The sequence below is a fragment of the Melanerpes formicivorus genome, unplaced genomic scaffold (assembly GCF_026170545.1).
Source record: "Melanerpes formicivorus ecotype bairdi unplaced genomic scaffold, bMelFor1.0.p_v2 SCAF_20, whole genome shotgun sequence".
NCBI lineage: Eukaryota > Metazoa > Chordata > Aves > Piciformes > Picidae > Melanerpes > Melanerpes formicivorus.
Window position 1 is genome coordinate 10991200 of NW_027142372.1, and position 27387 is coordinate 11018586.

Consider the following 27387-nt stretch of genomic DNA (forward strand, 5'->3'; position numbering starts at 1 on the left):
GCTACAGGCTGGGGTCAGAGTGGCTGAGAACAGCCAGGTGGAGAGGGACCTGGGGGCACTGGTTGATGGTAGGCTGAACATGAGCCTGCAGTGTGCCCAGGCAGCCAAGAGGGCCAATGGCATCCTGGCCTGCATCAAGAACAGTGTGGCCAGCAGGAGCAGGGAGGTCATTCTGCCCCTGTACACTGCACTGGTTAGGCAACACCTTGAGTCCTGTGTCCAGTTCTGGGCCTTTCAGTTTAGGAAGGATGTTGACTTGCTGGAATGAGTCCAGAGAAGGGCAACAAAGTTGGTGAGGGGCTTGGAACACAGCCCTGTGAGGAGAGGCTGAGGGAGCTGGGGTTGCTTAGCCTGGAGAGGAGGAGACTCAGGGGTGACCTTATTGCTCTCTACAACTACCTGAAGGGAGGTTGGAGTCAGGCAGAGGTTGGTCTCTTCTCCCAGGCAGCCAGTACCAGAACAAGAGGACACAGTCTCAAGCTGCACCAGGGGAGGTTCAGGCTGGAGGTTAGGAAGAAGTTCTATACAGAGAGAGTGATTGCCCATTAGAATGGGCTGCCTAGGGAGGTGGTGGAGTCACCATCACTGGAGGTGTTCAGGAGGAGAGTTGATGGGGTGCTTGGTGCCATGGTTTAGTTGTTTAGGTGGTGTTGGATTGGTTGATGGGTTGGATGTGATGATCTTGAAGGTCTCTTCCAACCTGGTTTATTCTGTTCTGTTAAGGTTGGAGTACAGCTGAAGATTTCTTGCTTACAGTTTCCTAATTCTCATAACAAACAGACATGTCTCTTAATTTAGCAGCACCTACTAACATTGAAATTGAGTCACAGGACTATGGGATGGACAGATTGCTTGATTGGTTGTGTGATTCTCATATTGATAGTTTCTGGTGAGGTTTGTCTCAGACAGCTTGAGAGGGCAGGATTTCTTCTCACTTGTGGTCAGAAATAGAGAGCTGCCCCAGTTGGTCATTCGTCTCTTGGCAGAGTACTGGAGCTCGAAGTGTCTTGGTTAAAAAGGCTGAGGCTGAAAGAAGAAAAATGAGAGCTTGCAGAAGGTGCAGAAGCCTTTGTGCTTAGTTGGATTAGAGACAGTTTGTATTAATCCAGTGAAAGGTTTTAATCCTGATCTGTAGAAATGGCAGGACTGTAACACTCTGCAGAGCTAAGCAGTGAATGGGGTTATAGTAGACTTGGAGCTGAAGGCTATCAGTGGCTGTATTTGCTCAAATCCACAACTTGAAACCAGCTTCTTACATAGAAGTGTCAAATCCTGTCCCTGGGGAGGAATTACCCCCCTCCCACCAGTACAAGTGAGGGGTTGACCTGTGGCTCTGCAGAGAAGGACCTGGGAATGCTGGTGTAGTTCAACATTGGCCAGCAATGTGCTCTTGTGGCCACGAAGGTCAGTAGTCTCCTGGGATGCATTAAGAAGAATGGCCAGCAGGTTAAGGGAGGCTCTCTTCTCCCTCTTCTCTGTCATAGTGATTTCACATCTGGAGTGTTGTCCAGTGCTGGGCAGAGAGATGAGGAACTACTGGAGGGAGTCTGGCAGAGACTGATGGAGGGAGCTGAGGGGACTGGAGCATCTCTGAGGAGGAAAGGCTGTGAGAGACCTGGGGCTGTTTCGTCTGGAGAAGAGCAGCCTGAGAGGGGATCTGATCAATGCTCAGCAATAGCTAAAGGGTGGGAGGTGAGAGAATGGGCCCAGGCTCTTCTCAGTGGTACCCAGTGGCAGAACAAGGAGCAATGAGCACAGATTATAACCCAGGAGGTTGCACCTAAACATAAGGGGAAAAAACTGATTTACTGCCTAGGTCAGGCAGCCCAGAGACTCTGTATCTCCTCTGGAGAGGTTCCAGACTCACCTGGACATTTTGATCCTGGGCAACCTGCTATGGGGTGACCCTGCTTGAGCAGGGGGTGTTTAGGAAGATCCAACCCCACCATCCTGGGATTCTGGGATCATATGGCTGTGTAGATGAAATGTGTGCTATGAATTGTACTTTACTCATGTATTTTGGTGAGTTAGGACATTAAGCTTTTCATAGGTGTGCAAGTAACTTTAACTGGAGGTAACTCTGGCAGGTGGAGACTTCCTTGTTCTCAGGAACTGGCTGTTGTGCTTGTGAGCTGCAGACAGGTTTTGAGGTATTGACAGATCTCACTGGTTGAGGAGAGCAGAGGCAAATATAGATTCCTGTTACATGTAACTCCAAGAAGAATGTGCTGCTAGATCTCTGTCTTTTCCACCGTTTCTAGAAAGCAGTCAGGTTTTAACTGAACAAAATAAATTCAAGTGAAAGTTTGTTTTTCATGTAAGGCAAGTTAAGTTCCAGAGTTCTTGTGTTGCCCTCAGCTTTTTTTCCACAGTACTGCAAGAACTGATGCAGTGCAAATGCAGCTACAGAAGGTGTTGGAGCCAGCAATGTTGATTCCAGTTTCAAAGATGAGATTTTGTGCTTGCAAACACTTGCCTGATAGGAATACACTTGAGCCAACAGTGTAGCTGTGTAGTGATGGTGCCTTCCCTAGGCAGGTTTGTATCTCCCAGCAGAATGCCAACAAAGGAAACAATCCTTACTTGGAAGAATTCTGATAAAGGCACTGAGGCTGTCTTCAGTTTAGAACATTCCCCTATATTTTTTTTGGGAGCCACCTTGGATCTTTTCTCAGCAGCAAGTGAGACCCAGGTGCTTAAAGAGAAGCCACTGGTTCAATACATTCACTAGCAGCTTTTGTTTTGCAGGTAGTTGAGGGGAACTCAGTTATATCAAAGTCCAGAAGGAATTATCTGACCCATGGGAAGTCCTGCTTACAGAACTAACCTGTAACAAGCCTGGGGATGCAGAGTTGTTCTGACCTTGTGTGGCAATTCCCAAAAGAGAGTCATTAGGCTAATCAAAGCTGAATGAAAAATTCAGCTTATTTTCTGGTTGTTTTCTAGAGAGGGGCTGGGAGGGAAGGCTCTAGGAATTTCCTGTCCACCAGAGATGGTACTAATTACTTTTACAGTAAGCTTGAGCAGGAGGACTTGGCCATAGCACTGCAGGCAAGGAGTGCTCTGTGCATGTGACATATTTTAGCAGTGTATTAAACATGGCCAGTGACCACAGCATATTTTCCAAAAGCACAGAGGAATAGAGCACGTGGGAGCAGATGGTGGAGTGCAGAACAAAAGATCTCCATAATGAAGGCAATGCAAGTTGCACAACAGTGCAGTGTGAAGGCTGCTCTCCTCATACTGTAAACTTCTCATAATGCTGAGTAAAATTTGGATTTGCCACAGCCTCTGTTTCACATTTCCTGCAGGGGAAGTTGGTCTGTGTTGGTGTTTATAAGGTGTTCATTGCTGCTGGGAGGCTTCGCAGGTGCCACTTGCTGCTGTTTCCCCCCACAAAGCAGTCTGGAGGACGGTTTGCTCGACTGAACGAGCCTCGTTTTCTGCAGTGTGACAGAAAATTCCCCTGGCCCTGTGTTTTCCCCTGTATTTATCTTGCCTTTCTGCTGTTGCCACACAAACCCTCAGAATTGTCTCCCAGCCAGTCTGATTTCCAGTGAAGCAACTGTTGAAATGTGATCCTTATATAGTGAGTCTGAATCACAATTCTTGCGGCACATGCATCTAAGGATAGGCACAAATGCTTTCTGGGGAGTACATAAAGCTTTTAGATGTAAGCTGGGTGGAGTGGGCTTTATTCTCCACTCTCTGCCTCATTTAGTACTCCTGCTGAGCACCTTAAAACTGGTTGAATTGAAGGTAAGCTATTAGTTCCCATACTGGGTCCTGCAAAGCCTTGATGTGTCCCAGGCTGGAATAAATACATGGAGCAGCATGTGACTGAGTGGATAAAAGGAGCCAGCACCTGAGGGAAAACAAACTTTAGAGAAAATGCATCTCAGCAGTGTGTCAGTTTAATTTTGGGCTAATATTTGGGTGTAAAATATCTTTGCCTGCAGTAATCCTGTTGACCTCTGGTAGGATACAAGTTGCAGGCTAAACTGAGTGCGATGTGTAGCAAGTTTTGGTATCTAAGTGGTTGCACTACAGTAGCTAGCAGGAATATATAGGCTATCCAGAACCACTATTTTTGCTACCCAATTATTTCCCTTGGCAAAATGTATCTGTATGGCTTTGTACCTTTTTTTTGTCTCCTGCTGCCTTGACTCATCCTTTCTCCACAAGGAACTAGACTGCAGGAAGCGCTCCCAGTTAATGGCAATCAACAGAGTCTCTTCCTTGTGAAATATTAGACACCAGTTGTTCAGCCTGTTGAAGGCAGGGAGAAAATACAGAGGGAGAAAATAAAAGCTCTGAAATCCTTTTGGTCCAGGGTCCAGACTTTACAGTGCCTTGTTCTGCATCAGTTGTGTAGCTGGATTATGCTATTTTTAAGTAAATACATCATCTCCAATATTGGGTCACCTACTGGTAGGGTAGGGCTTAAAGAAATATTTAGGCTATGATAATCCTTCAGGAAAGAAATCTCCCTCTACCAACTGTATATAATTTTTTCAGCTGTTTGTGTATGTCTTGGCTCATTTTATGCCTGAAGTAGAGCTCTGCTTCTCCACTTCAGCAACGTTGGGGACTGTGAGATCACACACAATGCATCGCATTCCCGGCCGACGGTCTCTAACACACTGGGTTGTTTTGTGACTGTCAAGTGGTTAGATTAATTTCAGCAATCAAACCCAAGGATTAGTGTACTTGGGGAAAAAACAAACAAACCAACAAGCAGCCTGCATTTGTGCCTGGGATGGCCTCGACCCAGCTGCAGGACCCTGCACTTGCTCTTGTTGAACCTCATGAGGCTGGCTTGTGCCCACCTCTCCAGCCTGTCAAGGTCCCTCTGGATGGCCTCCCTTCCCTCCAGCCTGTCTGCTGCACCACACAGCTTGGTGTCATCAGCAAACTTGCTGAGGGTGCACTCAGTGCCACTGTCCATGGCACCCACAAAGATCTTGAACAAGACAGGTCCCAGGACCGATCCCTGAGGGACTCTGCTTGTTGCTGGCTTCCACTGGGACTTGGGGCTGCTGGTGGAGGAGAAGCTCAACATGAGCTCCCAGTGTGCACTTGCAGCCTGCAAAGCCAATCAGATCCTGGGCTGCATCAGGAGAAGTGTGGCCAGCAGGTCAAGGGAGGTGATTCTCCCCCTCTACTCAGCTCTGGGGAGACCCCACCTAGAGTACTGTGTCCAGTTCTGGAGCCCCTATTACAAGAGGGATGTGGAGGTGCTGGAAGGTGTCCAGAGAAGGGCCACAAGGATGATCAGAGGGCTGGAGCACCTCTCCTATGAGGACAGACTGAAGGAGTTGGGGCTGTTCACTCTGCAGAAGAGAAGGCTCCGAGGTGACCTAATTGTGGACTGTAAGTATCTGAAGGGGGCCTACAGGAAGGCTGGGGAGGGACTTCTCAGGATGTCAGGTAGTGATAGGACTAGGGGGAATGGAATGAAGCTGGAGGTGGGGAGATTCAGGCTGGAGGTGAGGAGGAAGTTCTTCCCCATGAGAGTGGTGAAGCCCTGGAATGGTTTGTCCAGGGAGGTGGTTGAGGCCCCGTCCCTGGAGGTGTTTAAGCCCAGGCTGGGTGAGGCTCTGGGCAGCCTGATCTAGTGTGGGGTGTCTCTGCTCATGGCAGGAGGGTTGGAACTGCATAATCCTTGTGGTCCCTTCCAACCCTGACTGATAGTCTGATACTATGCTAAACAGTTTTGATGGTGCTTATTTCCCCTCCCTGTGCTAGAAGATTATTGTATATTTAGAGGTTTTTGAAGCATCTTTGTTGCTTAAGTCACGCGGCTTGAAAATTGGTGGTTGGAGTTGGGGGTCAGTTAAAGTCAGAGGCTTAACTTTGCAGCAAAGTCAAAACTCATGGGGGTTTCAGTTAAAAAAAGACAAACCTCATTTTTTTTACTGATCATGCAGATGTGTTGTGCTCATGCAGGCAGATGTAGAAATCTATTGTCCCCACAGCCAGAGGCCAGCTTAAGAAAGTCATCCCTTGTACTGTTAGAGCTGGGAGTAGAGTTCCACACTCCTGAGGTCACTTGGACTCTGGCAAACTTATGTTGTTAACTGTTAATAAGTTAACTTTTGTACTCTCTGGAGGTTGGAATCAGTATTTCTTTGTCATCCTTGTTACATTACATCCCTTTTCACACAAGACTTCTCAGGAGAGATCTGGGATTGCCCATGACAAAGGTACAAAGGGAAAGGAGGGGAGAGCAGCATGAGGACTCCACTGAATGAGAAGTAGACTTTGATCTGCCTCCTCATGCAGGAACTGTCAGAACCTTTTTGTGCACATCCTTAAAGGTGTTTTTTACTGATGTTTATCACTTATGGCCTAGATTGCTTCCCAAGGACAGCTCTTTGTGGCTTGCTGGATTTTCACATGATTAAGATGTCCACCCCTTAGCCAAGAGCTGCAGTGAGTTGACTTGTTACTATGTGTATTTACCAGTGACTCCTGTTTGGGTTCATGACAGGAGACTCTTTATAAGGTACATTTCCTATAGGCAGATTTAGCTATGTAAATTTTTGTGGTGTATTTGGGGTTTGGATCACAAGTCTTGTGAGGAGCAGCTGAGGGCACCAGGTTTGCTCAGCCTGGGTGAAAGAGAGGCTGAGGGGAGACCTCCTGACTCCCTGCAGGGAGGTTGGAGCCAGATGAAGGTCTCCTCTCTCAAAGACCACGTATCAGGATGAGGAAATGACCAAGTTGTACTGGGGGAGGTTTAGGTTGGACATGAGGAACAAATTCTAAGACTGGAATGCTGGTTAATTGAGCCACGCCAAGGAGTTTACCTCCTCAGGCAGCTTCCTGATTCAGTGTCTGATGAGAGACAAATAAATATTTAATACAATTTGCCTTTTACCATGGCTCTTCAGAAGTACAGGAGGCAACACTTAGGGATGCAGATGCCTAGAAGGACTCTATTTTATTGCCAGTTCACGTCTCAAATCCTGGAAGTGATGGCACATTGGTTGTGGCACATTAGCTGTTAGTGCAGATGAAATTGGTAGCCATCACTTCAACAGCTATGGAAGCAGTAGCATGACCTTCTGCCAGTAATGGAAACAACATCAGCAACTTCAGCTTTTAATTAGAATTGCCTTGAATGAGCAAACCCAGTGTTCCCTCAGATCTTCTGATAATGGCTTCACGCAGCTCATCCGCTGCAAAAATGTAGCAGAGAATAAAACGAGTTGTGAAGACCTGACCTGATGTACAGCTTGGTGAAACTAAGGCTTAAACCTGCAGAAAAATCCCTTTATAAAGGCAGGGGAGGAAATTTGGAATTGAACTTCCTGAAGGCTGGAATACATCTCATGCAGGACTTCAAGAGAAAACAAAGGTGAACAGAGATTATTGTCTCCTAGCAATCCCTGCTGTAATCCAGTAGCAAATGGCTCACTGGGACTGGACACTTTTGCATCTGCTGCTTGGAGATGGAGGAAGGGATGTGTGAAATGTTCAGAAATGCTCAGCTGTTCATTGCATCTCTTTTTAGAGCCTAATCCCCTTTAACATCTGGAAATGTCTGGGTTGAAAGAACCCATTTCACTGCCGTCTCGAGCAGAGGCATACAAGAGTTTAAAACAAATGGCTTTCTTATGCTTCCCCTGAACTAAATTGGGACAAATACCACTTGAAAGAAGAAAATAGGAGTGATTCACTTGTGTTCCTAGAAAACCATCAAGTCCCTGCCTCTTCTTGTACTTGCTGTCACAAGCATGCTAATGACTAAATAGCAATTTTCTTGTGTATGGCATGCCGAGGAAGCTTTCATAGCTGGTTGGTTGGTAGCTGGTAGAATGTTCTTTCCATTCCTATACCAGTTTATTGTTAAATCCCCCATTTTCAAAAGCACACTTTTCCTGCCCCTTTGTTTTCTTTTCTTCTCTCCAAAAGGTGACTTCTTGAGGGTAACAGGCTTAAAGCACGATCATTTTGTCACTAGGTGGCTGGAGCTTTCACAGGCAGTTGCATGTACAAGCTGGAAATGTTATTCCTCACAGATTTTTTTTGCATCCAGACCTGAAAATTCATGAGAACTTAATCTTGGGTTTCTTGCTTGACTTCTGATGTCAGGATTAGGAATCCCACAGTGGGGCTTTTCTCTGCCAGCTGAGAGGCTGGCAATTTCCAAATGAATCAGATAGAGCAGGCAAAAGATACCAGACATTAGAGAAATTGGTGATGCTGGAAAGAGGGAACAATAATTTCAGGTTTCAAGCAGAGCAGGAAGTCACAGGAGGAGATACAGTCTCCTTAGTATTGAGCACTGGCATGACATACTGGTCTGGTTTGAAAATGAGGAGGTGGGTGGAGAGGAAGGATGAGAACATATCAAAAAAAAGAGTTGTTTACTTTGCCAGCAACTCTTTGCTGCTCCTACTACTACAGCAAATATTTCTTTGCTCTGCTTCCCTCCTTTCTAATCTGGAAGTGACCTTATTTAGTAAATGACAACACTTCATTTCCATGGCAGTGATGATGATTTCTCACATTCAGTATCTGGCACAAGGGAACAGATGGACTGCAAAAGAAGAAACAACGAATGTAATAATAAGAGTGAGAGAGATCTTCTGCAAATGGTAACTCCTAGCTGCAGGACGTGCAGTTGGAGGGGAGGAGATTTGTTGTGGTTTTAGAAGTGTTCCCCTGATCTTTGACTGCCAGCTGATCCCAGCCTGGATTCCTAGGTCAGAAGGCAGTGGGTGATTGTACTGTTTATTCCAGACTGTGGATTCAAACTGCTAAGGAATCAGTTCCTTGTGTTCTTTCAGGATCGCTGTGCAAGAAGTACTTATGTTCTAGATACAGCTTTCCTTGTTATAGACTAGAATCATGGGATGCTTTACATTGCTAGGGACCTTTCAAGGTCATATAGTCCAATGACCCTGCAGTCAGCAGGGACATCTGCAGCTAGAGCAGGTTGCTCAGAGCCCTAAACATCCTGAGCTGGAGAGGTTTCAGGGATGGGGCATGTCCCATCTCTGCAGGCAACACGGACCAGAGTCTCACCACCCTCAGTGAGGGATTGGGGGGGGAAACAACAAAACTTGTCTAAATCTCCCTGTTCTAATTTAAACCTACCATACTTTGTCCTGTCACAACAGGCCCTTCTAAAAGTCTGTCTTCATCTTTCTCATCAGCCCCTTTAAGTAGTGAAAGGCCATAAGAAGGTCTCTGTGGAGCCCTCTCTTCTCCAGGCTGAACAACCTCTCTCTGTCTGTTCCCTCACTCCATTGCTGTGGCCTCTGGCCTTGCTCAAACAGGTCCATGTCTGTCCTGTACTGATGACTGCAGAGCTGGCCCCAGGAGTGCAGGTAGGGTCTGAGCAGAGTAGAGGGCTAGAATCCCTACCCTTCATCTGCTGTTCATGCTGCTGGGGATCAGCCCAGGAGATTGTTTGGTCTGGGCTGTGAGTGATTTAGTGTTGAATATTGTTTACCTATGCATCAAGCTAAGGTAGCTCTCACTTCAGGGCTGGCTTAATGTTTGTGTAGCTTGCTGAGGAAAATCTCAGGTTTGTGTCTAAACATTTGGATTTTCCTAATGGATGATCAGAAGGGCTCTTTGGCTGTTCTGTGTGAGCAGAAGCAAGTTCCTCCTCCTCTTTGTTTTACTTCCTTTCAGAAATAACATCTAACTGCCTGTGCCATCACTAATTTGTATTTCCTTTTGCTAATAAGCAAACAAGAGAATGGTGCTGTTAGCACTGAATTCATTATAAAGAAATTAAAATGGAGAGAGAAAGAAGTTGGGAACAGTTGAAGCAGTGAAATTGTCTTGAATTGGTTTTCTTTGGAGTCATTTAAAGGAAGTTGGATTCTTCTGTTGAATGCAGCCTTAATGGAGTTTTCATAAACTGCATCTGTTGAAAAATGCCTGAGTGGAGCCAGATACTGAGACCTGGATTAAAAGATTTGCCAGCTGTATGGGTAATGAAAGCAGCTAGAGCTGTTTGTGGGTTGATGCTAAGAAGTAAGTTCAGAATAAAATCTCATTTGGGGATTGGATGTTTGGGGGAGTGGAGTGTCTCTGTGAGGAGGAAAGACTGAGAGACATGGGGCTGAATAGCCTGGAGAAGAGCAGCCTGAGAGGAGATCTGCTCAATGCTCAGCAAGAGCTAAAGGTTGAAGGACAAGGGGATGAGGACAGACTCTTCTCACTGGTGCTCAGCAGACAAGGCACAATGGGCACAAACTGAGAGGTTCCATCTTTGTTGTGAGGGTGCTGGAGCCCTGGAGCACGCTGCCCCAAGAAGTTGTGGAGTCTCCTCCTCTTGAGAGGTTTCAAAGCCTTCTGGGCAACCTGCTGTGGGTGATCCTGCTTTAGCATGGGGGTTGGACTTAGATACTCTCCAGAGGTCCCTTCCAACCTCCCCCTCTCCCCCCATGGTGGGATTCTGAGATTGTAAATAGTGAGATTTGGGAGATTAAGGGCTCATACAGCCCCAAACCTGTGTAGGGTGGAGTATGTGGTAGTCCCCTTGTGCATTTGGTGGTGGTGCTGTCAGAGATGCTGCTGTGATAGCAGAATGGTGGCTCCGATCCTTGTGGTGTATCTGCTACAGTGTGCTGCACGAGTAGAGGAGGAGACAACCAGTCAGCTTTGGCATTGCTGAGGAGCTTTGTCAGATTTCATTCCTCATTTCATTTTCTCTTGCTCTTTTATGCTGGCAAGTTGTAGGCTGTAATTATGCAAAACAACTGTTTTGATTAAAGTAAATTTTGTTTCTTAGGTGCAGGGCAATGCTAAGCAGAAAGGTTAACTTTCCATTTGCTTTCTGCCTTGTTCTTTTATCTCCCTGGGTAAAAAGCAGTGGCCTGTGGACTTGCTGCATTACTTCACTGCCTGGAGTGGATGCATTTCATCAGTGTATGGTGCAGATGCTATTTTTAACAGTAACTCAAAGGGGTAGCCCTGCTAAAATTACATCATTAATATCCACAGCTGAAGGGAAATGGCATAAAGCACCACAGTGCCTTAGATGATTATCTCTATTGTGTTTTCCACTTGTGTGGATGAATTGTTGCATGTGTGTCCATGTATATTTGAACCCATGTTACTTGCAAAGCATTGAGATGTCATTTTCTTGTAAAGCAGCACTGTGAAAGAGTGTAATAAGTGAACTTGGGCTGCAAAAACAGTAGGTATGAAACAGATATTAGTGGCTCAGGGAGCTCAGAGTTTGTGTTCCTTCCTGTCCCTGTTGTTAAATAGTTCAGGGGTTTGATAGTCCTTGCAACAGACAGTGAGGAACTAGAGCTTTGAACTGTAGTTTTGTTGAAAGTGTGTTTGATTTAGTTCTGTCCTGCATGCTGAAGAATCCAGTGGCGAGCGTGGCGATTCAGAGCTGCAGGCCTGACGTTTCCAGTCGATGGGGGTTTGTTTCTTTTCCCCCCCTCAGTTCCTGGGCATTCTCACTGCCTTGGCCTCATAGATGTGTTACAGAAACAGTCATCTCTAGTAGTTGCACAGTTACCTCAAAACAAGCTTAAATGCTGAATTGGAACTGCTTTTTTCAGCCTTTTTGAATCGCTGCTCAACTCTTGTCTGGGATCCAGAATGAAAGAACAACGAAGTATACAAGGGAGCAAGAATATTAAAGCCTGAGACCAGAGACTCCAAAGTGTAGGAGGACATAATGGCCAACAAAAGGAGAACCTCACAGAAGTGGCTGTGCAAGGGGCTGTTTGTTTCTCACTGAAGCAAGCACTTGAATGCATTTGTGGCTCTTGGCAAGACTGTATGTACTCAGGTTTTGCCTATTCTAGATCAGTCCCTGAGTCTGCTGTTTTTACACAGTCTGCTTGCAGAGTGTTTTGGGGTTTTTTCCTCCATTGTTAACCGAGGGTTTTCAAGCTGTAACTCTTTAGGGACAAACCCCTGAAGCTTCTACAAAGCTGCTTGGTCTTTACTGCTCGTGTTTGCTTGTTGTTGCAGCCTTAGTCATGAGTTTCAAGATGCTGCTGCTGTTCTCAAAAATGCAGAAAACAGCACGTGCTTTTTTACGCGGCCGTGAAACTGCGCTGCTCCGGGGGAGCTGCCTTTCCTATGAGGCTGGCTGCAGGCGTTCAGCTGCCTGTTTGAGTCTGAAACTCGCATTCCTGCTGTATTTTTGCCTCAGAGTTGGAAACTGGGAGGTAGCAGAAACCCTTCAGCCAGGCTTGGAGCAGCCAGCCAGCCATCTGATCTCAGCTCTCTGGTGTTTTATCAGCAGATTGCCCTTCAAGCCGGGGCATGCTGGCTGAGCAGCTGCTGCCTTACCGTCGCGCTGACAGGGTCCCGTCCATGCCGGTATATGGTTATGTGCTGCAGCCCACAGTCTGGACAGGACTCTGCTGTGGAAAACAAAACCCAAACCAACACAGCTTTCTAGAATGCCTATGCTGGATGTATAGATACATGTAATGGTTAGGTCCTGACTTGGTGACTTTAAGCTTAAAGTTTTCCTGGGCAGATAAATCCTCATTGGTTGTGTGATTGATTATGACTCTCATTGGTTTTGTGCAATGAGAAATGGGTCTTTCAATTAAACTATTGATTATAGTTAAGTGGGAGCTGGCAGACTGAAATCAACAAAACCTAGTATGATGTGAAGGGAAACTAGCCAGTATTAGGCAACCTTAATTCAATTTCTGTTTTCCTCATCCCTCTGGAGAAAGTGGTTTGCTTAGTTCACACTTCACTCAAAGGCAACATTAGAGTTAGGGTTGCACTGTTGGTAGGTTGGTGTAAGAGAAGGTTTGTCCATCTGTGTTTAGGACAGTGCTCAAAACTTCAAAGCAAAGGCCAGCACAGATTGCCAGCTGTGGTGTCTACCTGAATGTGTTCTGTTTTCCCCATATGGTTTCCTTTCAGGGCGCATTGATGAGGTTTTGTTTTCTTTCTAATCTCAAGTGTTTGTTCCATGCAGACATAGGAACTTCAAAGGCTTCATCTGCTTTGGGTTTGTTTTCCCTGGGAATGCTGTAGTGAGGTGGGGGTTGGTCTGTTCTCCCAAGCAGCAAGTGGCAGGGCAGGACAGAACAGCTTCAGGTTGCACCAGGGGAGGTTTAGGTTGGGCATGAGGAAAAAAAAAATCCTTTCTTGAAAGTGTTAAGTGCTGGAAGAGGCTGCCCAGGGCAGTGGTGGAGTCCCCATCCCTGGAGGGATTGAAAAGACACATCAATGTGGTGCTGAGGGACATGGCTTAGCAGCAGGCTTGACAGTGTTTGTTGGGTTGAATGGTTGAACTTGGTCTTGAAAGGTCTTTTCCAGCCTAAATAATTTGATGGTTCTGTGTGTGGGATTTAGTGAAACCTGGGTTTTCTGGGTTGGGTAAACTTCAGCAGAAAAACCTGTGGCTGGGCAAAGGGCCTACACTACCATGGAAAACTGACTTGGCATTTCTCTCTTTTTTTCACATGAACATAGGGTTTAGATTGGAACCAGTCATCTGGGCTTGTGGGGGTTTGGTGAATTATGTGCTAGGGAAAATCTTTTCTAGGGGAGCATGAGGCTTCTCTAAGATGAGCTAACCTTCTCTTCCAGAGAAGAAACGAAGCCAGTATTTTGTTTAAGAGTTATCTGAGAACAGTGAATGAAACAAATCACTTGATCAGATAAAACCAGACTAAATATACAACTGCACGGTACTTACCCATCAAGTAAAAGTATTTCTATACAAAGCTGAAGACTTCTCCTGATTGCAAAGATATTTTTACTAGCTTGGGCTGTGTAATTAGATACAGGCAGCCTGCTTGTTTTAATTGCCAGCACAAGAATGCACATTGGTGGTTCCTGAAGCTGTCTTGGAAGTGAGTGGTGGGGCTTACGGGCACTTTTGCAGGAGTGCTTCTCCAAATGAGCTGCATTCCTCTGGGAGAAGTCTACTCCAGTTAAACCACAGAAGGAAGATGAGTCACTGGGCTGGATTTCCAAGCAAATGAAGTACACAGCTGCATTCAGATCTTCCACGTGCTTCGCTCAGTTGTATGAAAATAGTTAATTAGCTGCAGTTACATGGAGAATTAGCCAGCTTGGGGAATTAGACAGCAAATGTATTTGACAAATTAAATTCTCTCAAAAACAAGCAGTCCCCCAGCCCCCAGGCAGCAGAATCTGAGCACATGCTTCAGCTCAAACGCTGACTAGTGTCTCTCAATTGGTTGTGTGGTACCTTTAAGCCTTCAGTGTTGCAACTGTTTACCTAAAAGCGTGCTTGAAAATGCCAAAGTGTTTCCATGGTGTTAAAACACATAGTTAAGGATTCCTTTTTGGATATGTGCTGCCTGCAATTAGAGAGATGCAGCTACAAAGATGCTGAAAGGACTGGAGCATCTCTGTGAGGAGGAAAAGCTGAGAAGCCTGGAGCTTTTGGGCCTGGAAAAGAGCAGCCTGAGAAGGGATCTTCTCCATGCTCAGCAACAGCTAAAGAGGGAATGGGGTGGGGCCAGCCTCTTCTCAGGGGTGCCCAGTGACAGGACAAGGGGCAATGGCCACAAACTGGAACCCAGGAGATTCCATCAAACCTAAGGAAAAACTTCTTTGCTGTGTGGGTACCAGAGTCCTGGAGCAGACTGCCCAGAGAGTGGAGTCTCCTCTGGAGGGATTCCAAACCCACCTGGACATTGATCTTGGGCAAGCTGCTGTGGGTGACCCTGCTTTAGCAAGGGGATTGGATTAGAAGCTTTCCAGAGGACCTATCCAGGCCCTCCCATGATGGGATTCTGTGATCGTTGCTTGGTTAGAGCTACTGGAATTACAGAATAGGTTTTACCTGTTACTGAGCTGTCCCTAACTAGTACCAAGCCCCTGCAGGCTTTCCTGGCTGCGTATCATAGCTCTCTCTTTCTCTCCAGAGCAGCATCATATACATTTCAGCAGCATGTTCCTGCTCTGTCAGTATACGTTTCAAGGCACAGCAGCTGTTTAGTGACATGTGTTGGTGCTCAGATTTAGTAAGGCAGTGGAGCTGTTACCCAAATATGTCCAATGCAGCAGCCCTTTCTGGATAACTTATTCTGTAAAAGCTTTTTCCCCCCTGACATTAGACAAGAGGGAAGGCAATTTGTCCCTTCAGTGGCAATGGCAGGCAGCTCAGCAGCACTAATGCAGGAGTTAGTTCTCTTGACCTGAAGTCTTGGGTAAGAAAAACCTTCTAGTTAGTGTTTGAAGCTGTATCTCTTTTTTTTTTTCTCTCTTTTAAGAGCAGCTGACTGATTCTGCAGGGTTTTACATTTTCCTGTCCAGATGGGAGTCTTCTCAGTGCAGCTTTTTGTTTCACTGAAGCGTTTTGAATCCCAGGGAAGTTGCGAAACCGTTCTTTAGGTTTGATGAGCTTTTTGTGGGTGGCTAAAGTGCTGACAGTGTCATTCACTATTACTCAAAACAATGTATGAATTCAATTAAAACCTTGCAGGCTGAGATACACAGGCATTTAAAATATCTCTCTTCTGCAGAAACAGAGAAAGGTCACTTAGCTGGCCAGTGAAATAAGGCAAAGTGAGGAAAGAGCAGGAACGTGAGAACTACTGGGTTTGATTGGAGGCAAGTAGCATAGTATCAGAATAGAATAAACCAGGGTGGAAGAGACCTTCAAGATCATCGTGTCCAACCCATCAACCAATCCAACCCACCTAAACAACTAAACCATGGCACCAAGCACCCCATCAAGTCTCCTCCTGAACACCTCCAATGATGGTGACTCCACCACCTCCCCAGGCAGCCCATTCCAATGGGCAATCACTCTCTCTGTATAGAACTTATTCCTAACCTCCAGCCTAAATCTCCCCTGGTGCAGCCTGAGACTGTGTCTTCTTGTTCTGGTGCTGGTTGCTTGGGAGAAGAGACCAACCTCTGCCCATCTACAACCTCCCTTCAGGGAGTTGTAGAGAGCAATAAGGTCACCCCTGAGCCTCCTCCTTTCCAGGCTAAGCAACCCCAGCTCCCTCAGTCTCTCCTCATAGGGCTGTGTTCCAGACTCCTCACCAACTTTGCTCTTCTCTGGACTCATTCCACCAAGTCAACCTCCTTCCTAAACTGGGGGGCCCAGAACTGGACACAGGACTCAAGGTGTGGCCTAACCAGTGCAGTGTACAGGGGCAGAATGACCTCCCTGCTCCTGCTGGCCACCCTGTTCATGATGCAGGCCAGGGTTGGAAGGGAGCAGAAGGAACATCTAGTTCCGATGCCCCTGCCATGGGCAGGGACACCCCACACTAGATCAGGCTGGTCAGAGCCTCATCCAGCCTGGTCTTAAACACCTCCAGGGACAGGGCCTCAACCACCTCCCTGGACAACCCATTCCAGGGCTTCACCACTCTCATGGGGAAGAACTTCCTCCTCACATCCAGCCTCATTGTCCCCACCTCCAGCTTCACTCCATTAAGTGATACAATCCCAGCATGTTATTGCTTCCTAGATGCTGCCAAAAGTAAGCTAATGTCCTTGATCTTAAAAGAAAGCTGTTTAATAATTTCCTGTGGGATATTGCAGTTCATAGTTTTGAAGTCTTGCTTTTAAATGAAGGCAGGATTAACTTGTCACTACAGCTCATGTTGTATGTGTTGTTCCTGATCTTAAGTCTTCTCTAAATGGGAAGAAGTCTTTTATTTCTTACCAAAAAAAATGACAGTCCTAAGAGTATTTCTTTTGCTGATGTTTGCTGCTAACAGAAAGTTTCCATTATGCTCCTCAAGCTTTAATTTCCACTGTCTTGTGTGTTTGTGGAGGCAACAGCCAGCTAGAAGACTGTCTTGTTAACTAATAAAATTGTTCTGTTTGGTTGCTTTTTTGTTTAGCTAGCTGTAGCTTCCTGTTTGAGCAGACTGCCATGGAAAAGCTGCTGTCTGCTCTTCTACTTTTGATCCTTAAGAGATACCAGCAGCAAACTGGATGATGGGACTCAGTTACGAGGCTGAGCTGGCTCCTGGCGAGTCCAACGCACTTTAAACTTGTGTCCTGTTTTCTCCATTTTTCTCCACAAAGCCATCTGTCTTGCAAAGAGAAAATCAGCTTAGCACTGACCTGTCAGAGTAAGCATGTGGTTCCTTGAGACAAAGGCCAAGAAGTGGCAATGTGGATGTGACATGCTCAACAACTGCTGGCCAATAGTTCTTGGATCATATAGCATGACTGACTCGGTCAGCTCCCTCCAGGAGTGAAGGGACGTTGGTTGGTTCAAGGAATAACCCAGGGAATAACCCTTCCCCCCCCCTCCTGGAGAGTTTTCCAAGTGCTGGCTCCACTCCAGTCCTGTGTCCAGTTCTGGGCCCTTCAATTTTAGAAGGACATTGAGACACTTGAACATGTCCAGAGAAGGGCAGTGAGGCTGGGGAGAGGCCTTGAGCACAAGCCCTATGAGGAGAGGCTGAGGGAGTTTAGCCTAGAGAAGAGGAGGCTCAGAGGAGACCTGAAGGGTAGTTGTAGCCAGGAGGGAGTTGGTCTCTTCTCTCAAGCAGCAGCACCAGAACAAGAGGACACAGTCTCAAGCTGTGCCAGGGGATGTTTAGGCTTGAGGTGAGGAGAAAGTTCTTCAGTGAGAGAGTCATTTGCCATTGGAATGTGCTGCCTAGGGAGGTGGTGGAGTCACTGTTCCTGGAGGTGTTTAAGAGGGGATTGGGTGTGGCACTTGGTGCCATGATTTAGTCAGGAGGTCTGTGGTGACAGGTTGGAGTTGATGATCTTTGAGGTCTCTTCCAACCTTGGTGATACTGTGTCTTACTCTGTGTGAGAATGGGTGAGAAACAGAGGCCCTTTTCCCCTCTCTGTTTTTTGTCCTCTGCTAATTTCCCCTCCTTTGTCTAAATGTAAAGCTGTGATGGTCATTAGTCCTGTCTCCTGAATTTGTGTTATCCAGGCAGAATTAGTTCCTGCAGGATACCTGGCTTCAAGGATTTGATCAGAAAATAACTGCTCCTTTTTGGAGGCTCAAGTCAATGTATGACTTTTTAAAAGTATTTCAGTTGGGGCCATCACTGCATTTCAAAGACACTGTAAATGTAGTGTTCTTTTCCTTGGAACACAGTCTTTGATGTCCTGGATGGGCCAGGCTTCATGGAGTGTTTTGAAGATATTTGATGTGGGGCAGCTAAGCCAAGATCTTACTGCGCTTTCATATCAACCACAACATTTCTGTCCTTTTCTTGGAAGGGAGGTGCAAATGATGTATAACTTATGGATCTGTTTAAATATTTCTTAGCAAGCAGTGGCTGGAGAGCTGCCAAACAGAATGGGACCTGGGGGGTACTGATTGACAGCTGGCTGAACATGAGCCAGCAGTGTGCCCAGGCAAATGGCATCCTGGCCTGCATCAAGAATAGTGTGGCCAGCAGGAGCAGGGAAGTCATTGTGCCCCTGTACTCAGCACTGCTTAGGCCACACCTTGAGTCCTGTGTCCAGTTCTGGGCCCCTCAATTTAAGAAGGACATTGAGACTCTTGAACGTGTCCAGACAAGGGCAACGAGGCTGGGGAGAGGCCTCGAGCACAGCCCTGTGAGGAGAGGCTGAGGGAGCTGGGATTGTTTAGCCTGGAGAAGAGGAGGCTCAGGGGTGACCTCATTGCTCTCTACAACTACCTGAAAGGTGGTTGTAGCCAGGAGGGGGTTGGTCTCTTGGCCTCTCCCCAGCCTTGTTGCCCTTCTCTGGACACCTTCAAGAGTCTCAATGTCCTTCCTAAACTGAGGGGCCCAGAACTGGACACAGTACTCAAGGTGTGGCCTAAGCAGTGCAGAGCACAGGGGCACAATGACTTCCCTGCTCCTGCTGGCCACACTATTCCTAATGCAGGCCAGGATGCCATTGGCCTTCTTGGCCACCTGGGCACACTGCTGGCTCATGTTTAGATGGCTGTCAATCAGCACCCCCAGGTCCCTCTCTGTTTGGGAGCTCTCCAGCCACTCTGACCCCAGCCTGTAGCTCTGCATGGGGTTGCCATGGCCAAAGCGCAGCACCCGGCACTTGGACTTGTTGAATGCAGATCAATAGTGCCAGCTCTTTCTTGGCTTTAATGACAATTTACAAGTTATTGCAGTTCTGATTCATTGAAAGCAGTTTTGGTAACTAAACATGAGGCCTGTTTTAAGGTCATGAGATGTATCATTAGCAGAGCTCTTGGCATCCAGGAAGATGCTGATCAATACCTGAGTTATTTAGATCTCAATTCTCACCAAACTGTTAATCTTACTGACTCTGGCCAAACATTTGTGTGTGCTTTGGAAACCTAATATTTGATTCTGTGAGTTATCTTCAGGCCTTCAGTATTTCCAGATAATGAATAATTTGAATTTTGAGAAGCAGAAGGCTGAGGAAGTAAATGTAGCTGGTGATAAAACTGTCTTGTGTGCTTGTGACAGAAAAGGATCAATGTTTGCTGTAAGAAGAATGTATCTTAGGTGTTTTGGTTTGGTTTTATTCTGTGTCCCAGCATAGATAAAAAGATTTAAGATGATCAGAAAGCTGCTTTCTGAAAACCAGGCAAGCCTCCTTCTCCTAAGCTGATGCTTCTAAGCAGTTTTAGCTTCAGATCAATAGATCAGTTGACCTGTTTGTTTAAAGACAGAACCCAACCAAACAGGAACCCCTCTCCATTTGTAATTTCATGTGCTTTGTTGTCATAAATAAGCTTTGCAACTTGCAAATAAGCCATTCCTTCTGTTTTCTCTCTCTTCCCTGTGTGTATGGGAATGTAAACCCTGATGGGTTTGAGGGTTAAGCAAAGAGATTCTGTGGGTTTTTGTTTCCAGTTTTTGCCCAGCCACTTGGGATTACCTTCTGCTGTTTAATGGAGGACAGTAATTGAGTAATGCTGCTTTGGAAGGCTTTCTTTCAGCAAAACAAGAGATGATGGCATGTGAAAGTCTGGGTATTGCACTTTTGGTTACCACTTCTATGTAAACAAGGATGTGGAAAGGAATTTATTAGTTCTATATCTTTTTTTTTTTCTTTAGGTAGATGTCCTCAGCAAAAAAAAATCCAGCTGCTGTAATTGTTTGCTTGCTTCTGTGAAGCACAGCTTTGTGAATTAAAACCTTAACTGATGCTTCTGGATTTAAAGATTTCAATTTCAATTATGAATTAGGTCCTTGGCCTTCTGTATAACTTGAACTAAAGGATTTTGCATATTATTTGTTTTTCCTGCTTTCAAACAAACTAGCAGTTCTGCTGTTCTGCCAAGCACCATCCCAAGAGCTGTGCAAGTTCATGACACTCTAATTTTACCACCTGGAGGCTGGAGAACAGCATTTCCATGCTGCATGCCACAGAAACTGAGCCTGCATGCAGTGATTTAATAAAGAGGAAGATGACTAGCTAGGTCTGGAGTAGAAATTACTCTTCCTGACTGGGTGTGATAAATTCTCCCTAGTAATTTCCATGTCATTCACTTCAACCCAGTTGCTCCGTTCTCCTGATGCCCTCTTGGCTTGCAGTCTTATCTCTAGCTTTCACCTAGTGCTGAACAAAAAAGACACCCTGTAGACTCCTGTATGTTTTCTTTAGCTCAAGAAAACTGTTTAAAAAGTGCTGTGTAAAAGCTATTGATGAAATCAAAGGAAAAAGCTACTCCTACAAACTATGCTGATGGAGAATTCTTAGTGTAGATTGAGACCTTGATCTGTCCAGTCTGGCGAACAGGGCCTTGATCCAGGAAAGGGAAAAAGGGCTTGGGAAAGGACTTTGGGGACAAGGACTTGGATAAAACACAACCTATCAAATGTGGCTTCCAAAAATGATGACTTGTTTTTTGTTTCTTCTCTTGCCCACATGGCTGTGTTGTACCCTGACCAGCCACAGCTAGTCCTGAAGCCTTTGGATTGATCTTTCACTTTCTGTAGCTGCTGATAGTCTGGGAGGAGGGTGGCCGAGACCCTGCTTCTTCAGAAGGAGAGGCTGATCAAGGGCTGGCAGCAGGAAGGCTTAGAGGGTTTAATACCTGATGGTGAGGAGGGGGAAGGAGTTTGTCTGTGCCTTCACAGAAGCACTCAACTGATCAGAATGGGTAAAAATCCTAGGCTAGGAAAAAAGAACTAAATAAAACATCTTCAAATGCACTGGATCTGTTTTATCTGGACATTTTGAAACAGTAAGTAGAAAGGAGACACTTGGAAAAGGAGAAAAGATGACTTAGTTCTTGTAGTGCATGTGATGTCTGCCTCTCCACTGCGGTGTTTCAGATGCAAGCCTCTCTACTTGATACAATTCTACAGACCATTGAAAGCTACATAAGGAATGTGTCTCTTTTGTGATTAAAAGGAAACAGCAAAGAGAGGAATAAAAAAACCTCCAAACACTTAGGGAATTCTGATTACAGAAAATCTCTTGAGTGAGTGAAGATGTTTTTGTGCTGTCTGCTGCCCTCTCAAAGTAAAGTTCAGCAAAAGACCAAAGGTTCAGCTCTTGGAGAATCAGATTCTTAGTAACTCTAAGGGCATGCTTAGGGGTGTTTGGGTATGTCCCAGTGCTCTGCCCTATTCTGAATGGTGCCCCAGGATGGTAGTGACACAGTGCCACAGTCTTGATGGGAGCCTCTCCTACAGCACTGAAATTCTACAAACCTCCTTTGTATTCCTCTACTCCTTTCCTATGTCATTTGTGATCTCATCCCACTGTTTCACTTCCCTGCCTTAATTTCCCAGATAATTATAGAATTCATTTTGTTTAGAAAAGACATTTAAGACCAAGTCCTGCACTGCCAAGTCACCACTAAACCACATCCTTCAGCACCATCTCTGCACAGCTTTTCCACTCCCTCCTGGGATGGTGACTCCACCACTGCCCTGGGCAGCCTGGTCCAGGCCTTGACAACTGTCAGGGGGAAGAAATTGTTCCTCATGTTCAACCTTAATCTCCCCTGGTACAACTTGAGGCTATTACCTCTTCTCCTATTGCTTCTTCCTTGAGAGAAGAGACTGACCCCCACCTCTTTTCAGGGAATTGTAGAGAGCCAGAAGGTCTCCCCTCAGCCACCTTTTCTCCTAAACAATGCCAGTTTCTCAGTCCCTCCTCACAGGACTTTCCTATTATGGATAAATCTCTGTGACAAAAAGTCTCCTGTGCCCCTCTGCCAATGCATCAGTGAGGGAGACACCTACAGGTACACACACTTCTCTTGGGTCATTTCACAGTGAGGTGCTGGAGAGAGGAGCAGATAGAAAGGTTTGTCTCTGAGGTCCTGTATCCTGCCTGACACCCTGCCAAGCTGCCCTGCTTGGTGCCTGCTGTGGAGAACGTAGCTGGGGATGAATTCCCATTGATTAGATCCAGATTTAAAGTAGTGCAAATAAACTTGCTCTGGCTATCTCCTGATTTAGAAACATTAGCTGCTTTATTTTTATATTATGGGTTGGGTTTTTTTCCCATCCCTTGGGTTGGGAAGCTTGAGTTTTGCTGAATTCAGCATCCTGAAAAGACTAACAGTATCAAGTGTCCTTAATTCCTTACAAAGGTTTTTCTGGCCATGGAATCCTTTCTAGTGGTATTGCATAGAGTCAGCTCTTGGAGCAGTTGCCAATGCTGTTGAGAGTAAATAGATTTTTATTTTATTTGTTAATAAATGAATTATTGTTAGATGGCAAATTTAATGCACCCTTCCTCCTGCTTGGTAGCTGGCATCTCTTTTTCTTCCTGGTTTTGTTTGGAAGATCGATTGCTCATTCGAAGTTAAGCTTCAAGGTGGGTTCAGAGAGGTGGCTTTAACAGAATTAACCACAAGTTAAATGATAGGAAAAGCATGTGAGAGACTGCATAACAAAAGCACAGAACTGAACAAATTAAACTAGGACTGTGGACTTTTTGAGACAGATATGTTCCACAGTATCACCTAGTCAGGAGAAAAATCACTGGAGGAATTCGGGTACTGGTTGTGTAACGTTAGAAATTACCCAGTCAGTTGTCCCTGGAAGCATATTGCTGCTGCACAATGAAGTGTATTTCATGCTGCAGAACAGCCCTAATCTTCCAAGATATTCAGTTCAGGATCACTGCAGTCAGTGCAGAAATATTTACCTGATGGTACCTTTGCTAATTGCAGTCATTTTCCAGAGGATAAATTCATGGCAGCAGATGGTATTAACTGGACAAGTTCAGAGCACAACTCTAGGATGGAAAGGTCAGGTAACTGTCAGCACCACAAAATCCTCAAGGTGATTTAAGGTTTATTATTAACCCAGACAGTAAAACAGAAATAGCTTTATTTTATGTTTTAGATAATCCTCCTTTTGCTTGAATTACTGTAGAGGGATGGTGAACAGATAGAGGAGATGGTATTTGAGTGCTGTAGAAATGCCAACGATAAGAACAGCTTCAATTGAGTGACACTGGATTTGCCCTGCGTGGCAAGTGTGAAGAAATGCTTGCTCTGGCTTTCTTTGCCCCACTCCAAAACCAGATGTTGCAGCATTTGGCACTTGGCTTTCTACAAGTTAACTTGCTCATCCTTCAGCTGTTTCACCAACAGACTGGTGAGAGCCCCCTCCACTTTACAAGTTTTTCTCATTCTGGAGGATGTACAATTCCAATCAATATTCAGTACTCTTTAACTGTGACCACAAGGAAGGGTGCCCTGAATTCTTCTCAGTAAGTGTCCTGTGGTAGTTTTTTCTTCAGATGGCAAGAAAAGTACCAGAACAAGAGGACACAGTCTCAGACTGCACCAGGGGAGGCTTAGGTTGGATGTTAGGAAGAAGTTCTACACAGAGAGAGTGATTGCCCTTTGGAATGGGCTGCCTGGGGAGGTGGTGGAGTCACCATCATTGGAGGTGTTCAGGAGGAGACTTGATGGGGTGCTTGGTGCCATGGGTTAGTTGTTTAGGTGGGTTGGATTGGTTGAATGGTTGGATGCGATGATCTTGAAGGTCTCTTCCTACCTGGTTTATTATTATTGTTCTTGTTGTTATTATTATTATTATTAAAACCTCTGAACCACTTGCATGTTTAAACCTTTGTGCCACTACCTATTTTCCAGATAGCTCATCAATATCTGGTGTGCTAGAAAATTTATTCTCAGCACGTGGTGTGGCAGTGCAGTAGGACTCTAAAGTTGTATTTAGAGGCATGGGAGGAACCCTCTGAAAACTTTTCAGAGGAGCAAGTCTCTACAAAAAGTGTGGGATGCAGGGGGAAGTAATAAGTAATGAATTGCCATCACTTACAAGCTCAGGGATAAGCTCACTGCAGCTCCCTGAAAGGATGTTGGAGCAATGTGGGTGTTGATCTCTTCTCCCTAGTCACAAGTGATAGGACAAGAGGAAATGTCTTCAAGTTGCACCAGGGGAGGTTTAGGTTGGCCATTAGAAGAAACTATACTGAAAAGGTTCTCAAACACAGGAACAGGCTCTCAAGGGATGTGGTTGACTGCCCATCCCTGGAAGTGTTTAAAATGAAAGAGATGTGGTGGTGAGGCACATGGGTTAGCACCAGTGTTGGTCAAGTTAGATTACGATTGGACTCAATGATCTTAAATATCTTTTCCAAACAATATGGTTCTATGATTTATGCTATTTTAATTGAGAGTTAATTACCTGGAGAAGGAATGGTTGAGATGATCCTTAAAGGAATGTTTGGTCTGTATGGTAAAGACAGCCAGGAACATCTGGAGATTGATTTAAAACTTGCAGTTCAAGTGCAAATAAATAGAGAGGGTTAAAGGGGAGGTCTTTACAACAGCCAAGACCCAGGTTGTAAGACATTCAGATGAACAAGACATAGCAAAGATGTATTTGAATGGCTATGCTAAAGAGTTAAGGTCATGATTTTCTTAAGGTGGAGGACATCAAGCTCCAGACAGACAATAATCCGTTTTGCTTTGGCCATAGCCTCACCATGGGGAGTAAGAAGCTGTGAAGCTGATGGAACAGGTTGCCTGTTGTGATGTTGTCAGTGTGACTTTCACATTGCAGCTGTTCTTTCATGCAGCTATCTTACAAGGAGGTTATCTGTGATTAACACAGTTTTGAGTCTTCCAAGTAATATAGTGTATAAATAGCCTTGAAAACAAGCAAACAGCTTGCCAAGGGTGATTCCTCAGAAACAAAATGGTAGAGGCTCTGGCTTTTGCTTGTTAGAAACACCCCAAAACTACAACATACACCCAACAGGCATCTCTTCTGGCACCTGTTGCTTGGAGGTAAAGTTCTAGTGACTTCATAGTATCATAGTATCATTCAGGGTTGGAAGGGACCACTAGGATCATCTAGTTCCAACCCCCCTGCCATGGGCAGGGACACCCCACACTAGATCAGGTTGGCAGTATAGGTGTCAAGTGGCTTTTTACAAGAGGAATCCTGTGTGTATATCCCTATGCATGCAGTCAAAAGGGACAAGAGACATTTACAAGAGGAAAAAGTCAGTAAAATAATCTTCATCAAGTTTAGCATAGTGGAATTTGTGATCCCTGGGTATTGGGAAATAAGAGTCTCCAAAAACTTAGCGTGGCAAATACCTGATGCACAAGATCCTGTCTTTAAAAGCAACATATCACATGAGGAGGTGGAAGCAGTGACCTGTGCTGTTATTCAGCCCTTTCCACAGTAAGATCCTGGTTTTAGTTACAACTTGCTCCAACTGCAGTCACTGAGGATGAAATTTTCCATGAAACTGCAGTCAAGGAGGCGTCGTGATGTCAACACAGTAATAAAACCACACTGAACTCCTTGCAAAAACTCAGCCCCTGAAAACATGGGGGCCACTGCCCATCTGTGTTTTTCTAAGCACCACTTCTCCCTCAGAGGGATGATGGAATTTGTTACTTGATGTTATTGAGATCAACCCATGCATGTTTGTGTAGGGTTGATGAGTGATACGGTACAGCCATGAGGAAGTGAAGAACTTTGCACTTAGTTTGTTGTTTGGGATTTTGGCTGAAAGGAATTCTTGTTAAAGCTAGAATTGAAAGCATGATGGAGTAGTGGTAACAACTTTTGCTGAGTGAGGTGAGCCTGAGCTCTGCACCTGAAGCACCACCACCAGTCACCAGGTCCTCTCAAAGCAAGTCCTGGCACTACCAAGGAGTCTGACATGCATTTAAGAATATCCTCATTCTTCTTATCTCTTTGTTGTTGTTTTTATTTTGTAGTGAGTGTTGAAAAAGTGGAATTAAAGGGACTGGCACAGAAGAAGAATGAAAGAAGTGTGGAATATTCCTTTGAGGTAAGTTTTGGTGATTGGGGCTTGTGGGTTACTGTGACAGAAGGGAGGATAATGCTTAGGGAGGAGTTACAGAAATTCTCAGCTTTATTGTTGGACCCCAGAGATGGGTCTAGGGGAGCTCCTCTGGGAGAGATGATAGTCACAATTTTTAACCAATGATCTGGAAATAGTCAGATGGGTGTTGATGATGCAGAGATTGGTAAGTGGGACACAGTCCACAAGAAAGTACTCACTGTCATGCAGCAAGTTGTGACAAAGTATGTATTTAAGGGAGGATATCCAGGCATGCTTACAGAATGGTTACCTGTGTATTGGAATGCAGCAGCTGGGAAGAGTTCAAGTGTCACTCTGGACAAATTGATCTTAATTTGGAGTGTATCCAGTCATCTTCTCTGGAGACTTTCAAAACCCTCCTGGGCAACCTGATCTAGGAGAACTTGCTGTAGCAGGAAGGTTGTACCTCCCCAGATGTCCCTTCCAGCCCCCACCATGCTGGGATTTAGTGAGAGGAGAATGTAGCATCTTGGGGCACAGCTGAACATATGAGACAAGAGGTAGGATGGTTGTTTATCTTTGTGTTGAGCCTTGAGGGGAGTGTAAGGCTGTGGTATATGGTTCAGGCATTGCTGGGTTTGAAAGTGGTGTTGAAGAGTGCAGAAAATAGCTATGGAAATCAGTCAAGGCTTGAGGGAAAGGCCATGTAGTGAGTGAGAGACTTGGAGAACTTGACTGCGAGATGACTTTCAGTATCACATGAAAGCATTTTCAAAGGGAAGAAAATATTTTACAGTAAAAGGGGGGTGTTAGTCCAGCAGGAAAAAAAAGGCACAACAGGAACTGTTGTCTGAAAATTGAAGCCAGACTAATTCAAACTGGAAGTGAGAAGAGTTTGTTTGGAATGAGAGCGGTTAGCCACAAGCTGCTGGGAGAAATGGCTTCCCTCTCCCTGTTTTTACGCAGCTTTTGGAGATCGGGGCATTGTTCAGAGTTTCTGTGGAGGGATGACTTCATTCTGCAAACCTTGTGTGAAGAGTGGAGACTGGATTCTGGGAGCTGGCAAAAGGAATGACAAACTGCTTTTCTCCCGTCGAGTTGGAACAACGTATTCCACAGTTGAGAACGCAAAGCCCAGAAAATGTCTGTGGCTTGCTTAATGAGGCAACGGAGCCAAACAGTTGGTGAGAAAAGGAGGATCTGAAAGAAAATGGACAGTAGAATATCAATTATCTACAACTTTCA

General features: G+C 45.4%; 1 protein-coding gene across 1 annotated transcript in view; it reads left to right on the forward strand.

Annotated features, from left to right (window-relative positions):
* Positions 1 to 27387, forward strand: part of ZCCHC14 (zinc finger CCHC-type containing 14) — a 67623-nt gene that overhangs the window by 22407 nt on the left and 17829 nt on the right. Inside the window, exon 3 of the mRNA XM_068150811.1 lies at positions 26075 to 26148. Coding sequence (XP_068006912.1) covers positions 26075 to 26148 — 74 coding nt within the window. The remainder of the gene's footprint in view (positions 1 to 26074; positions 26149 to 27387) is intronic.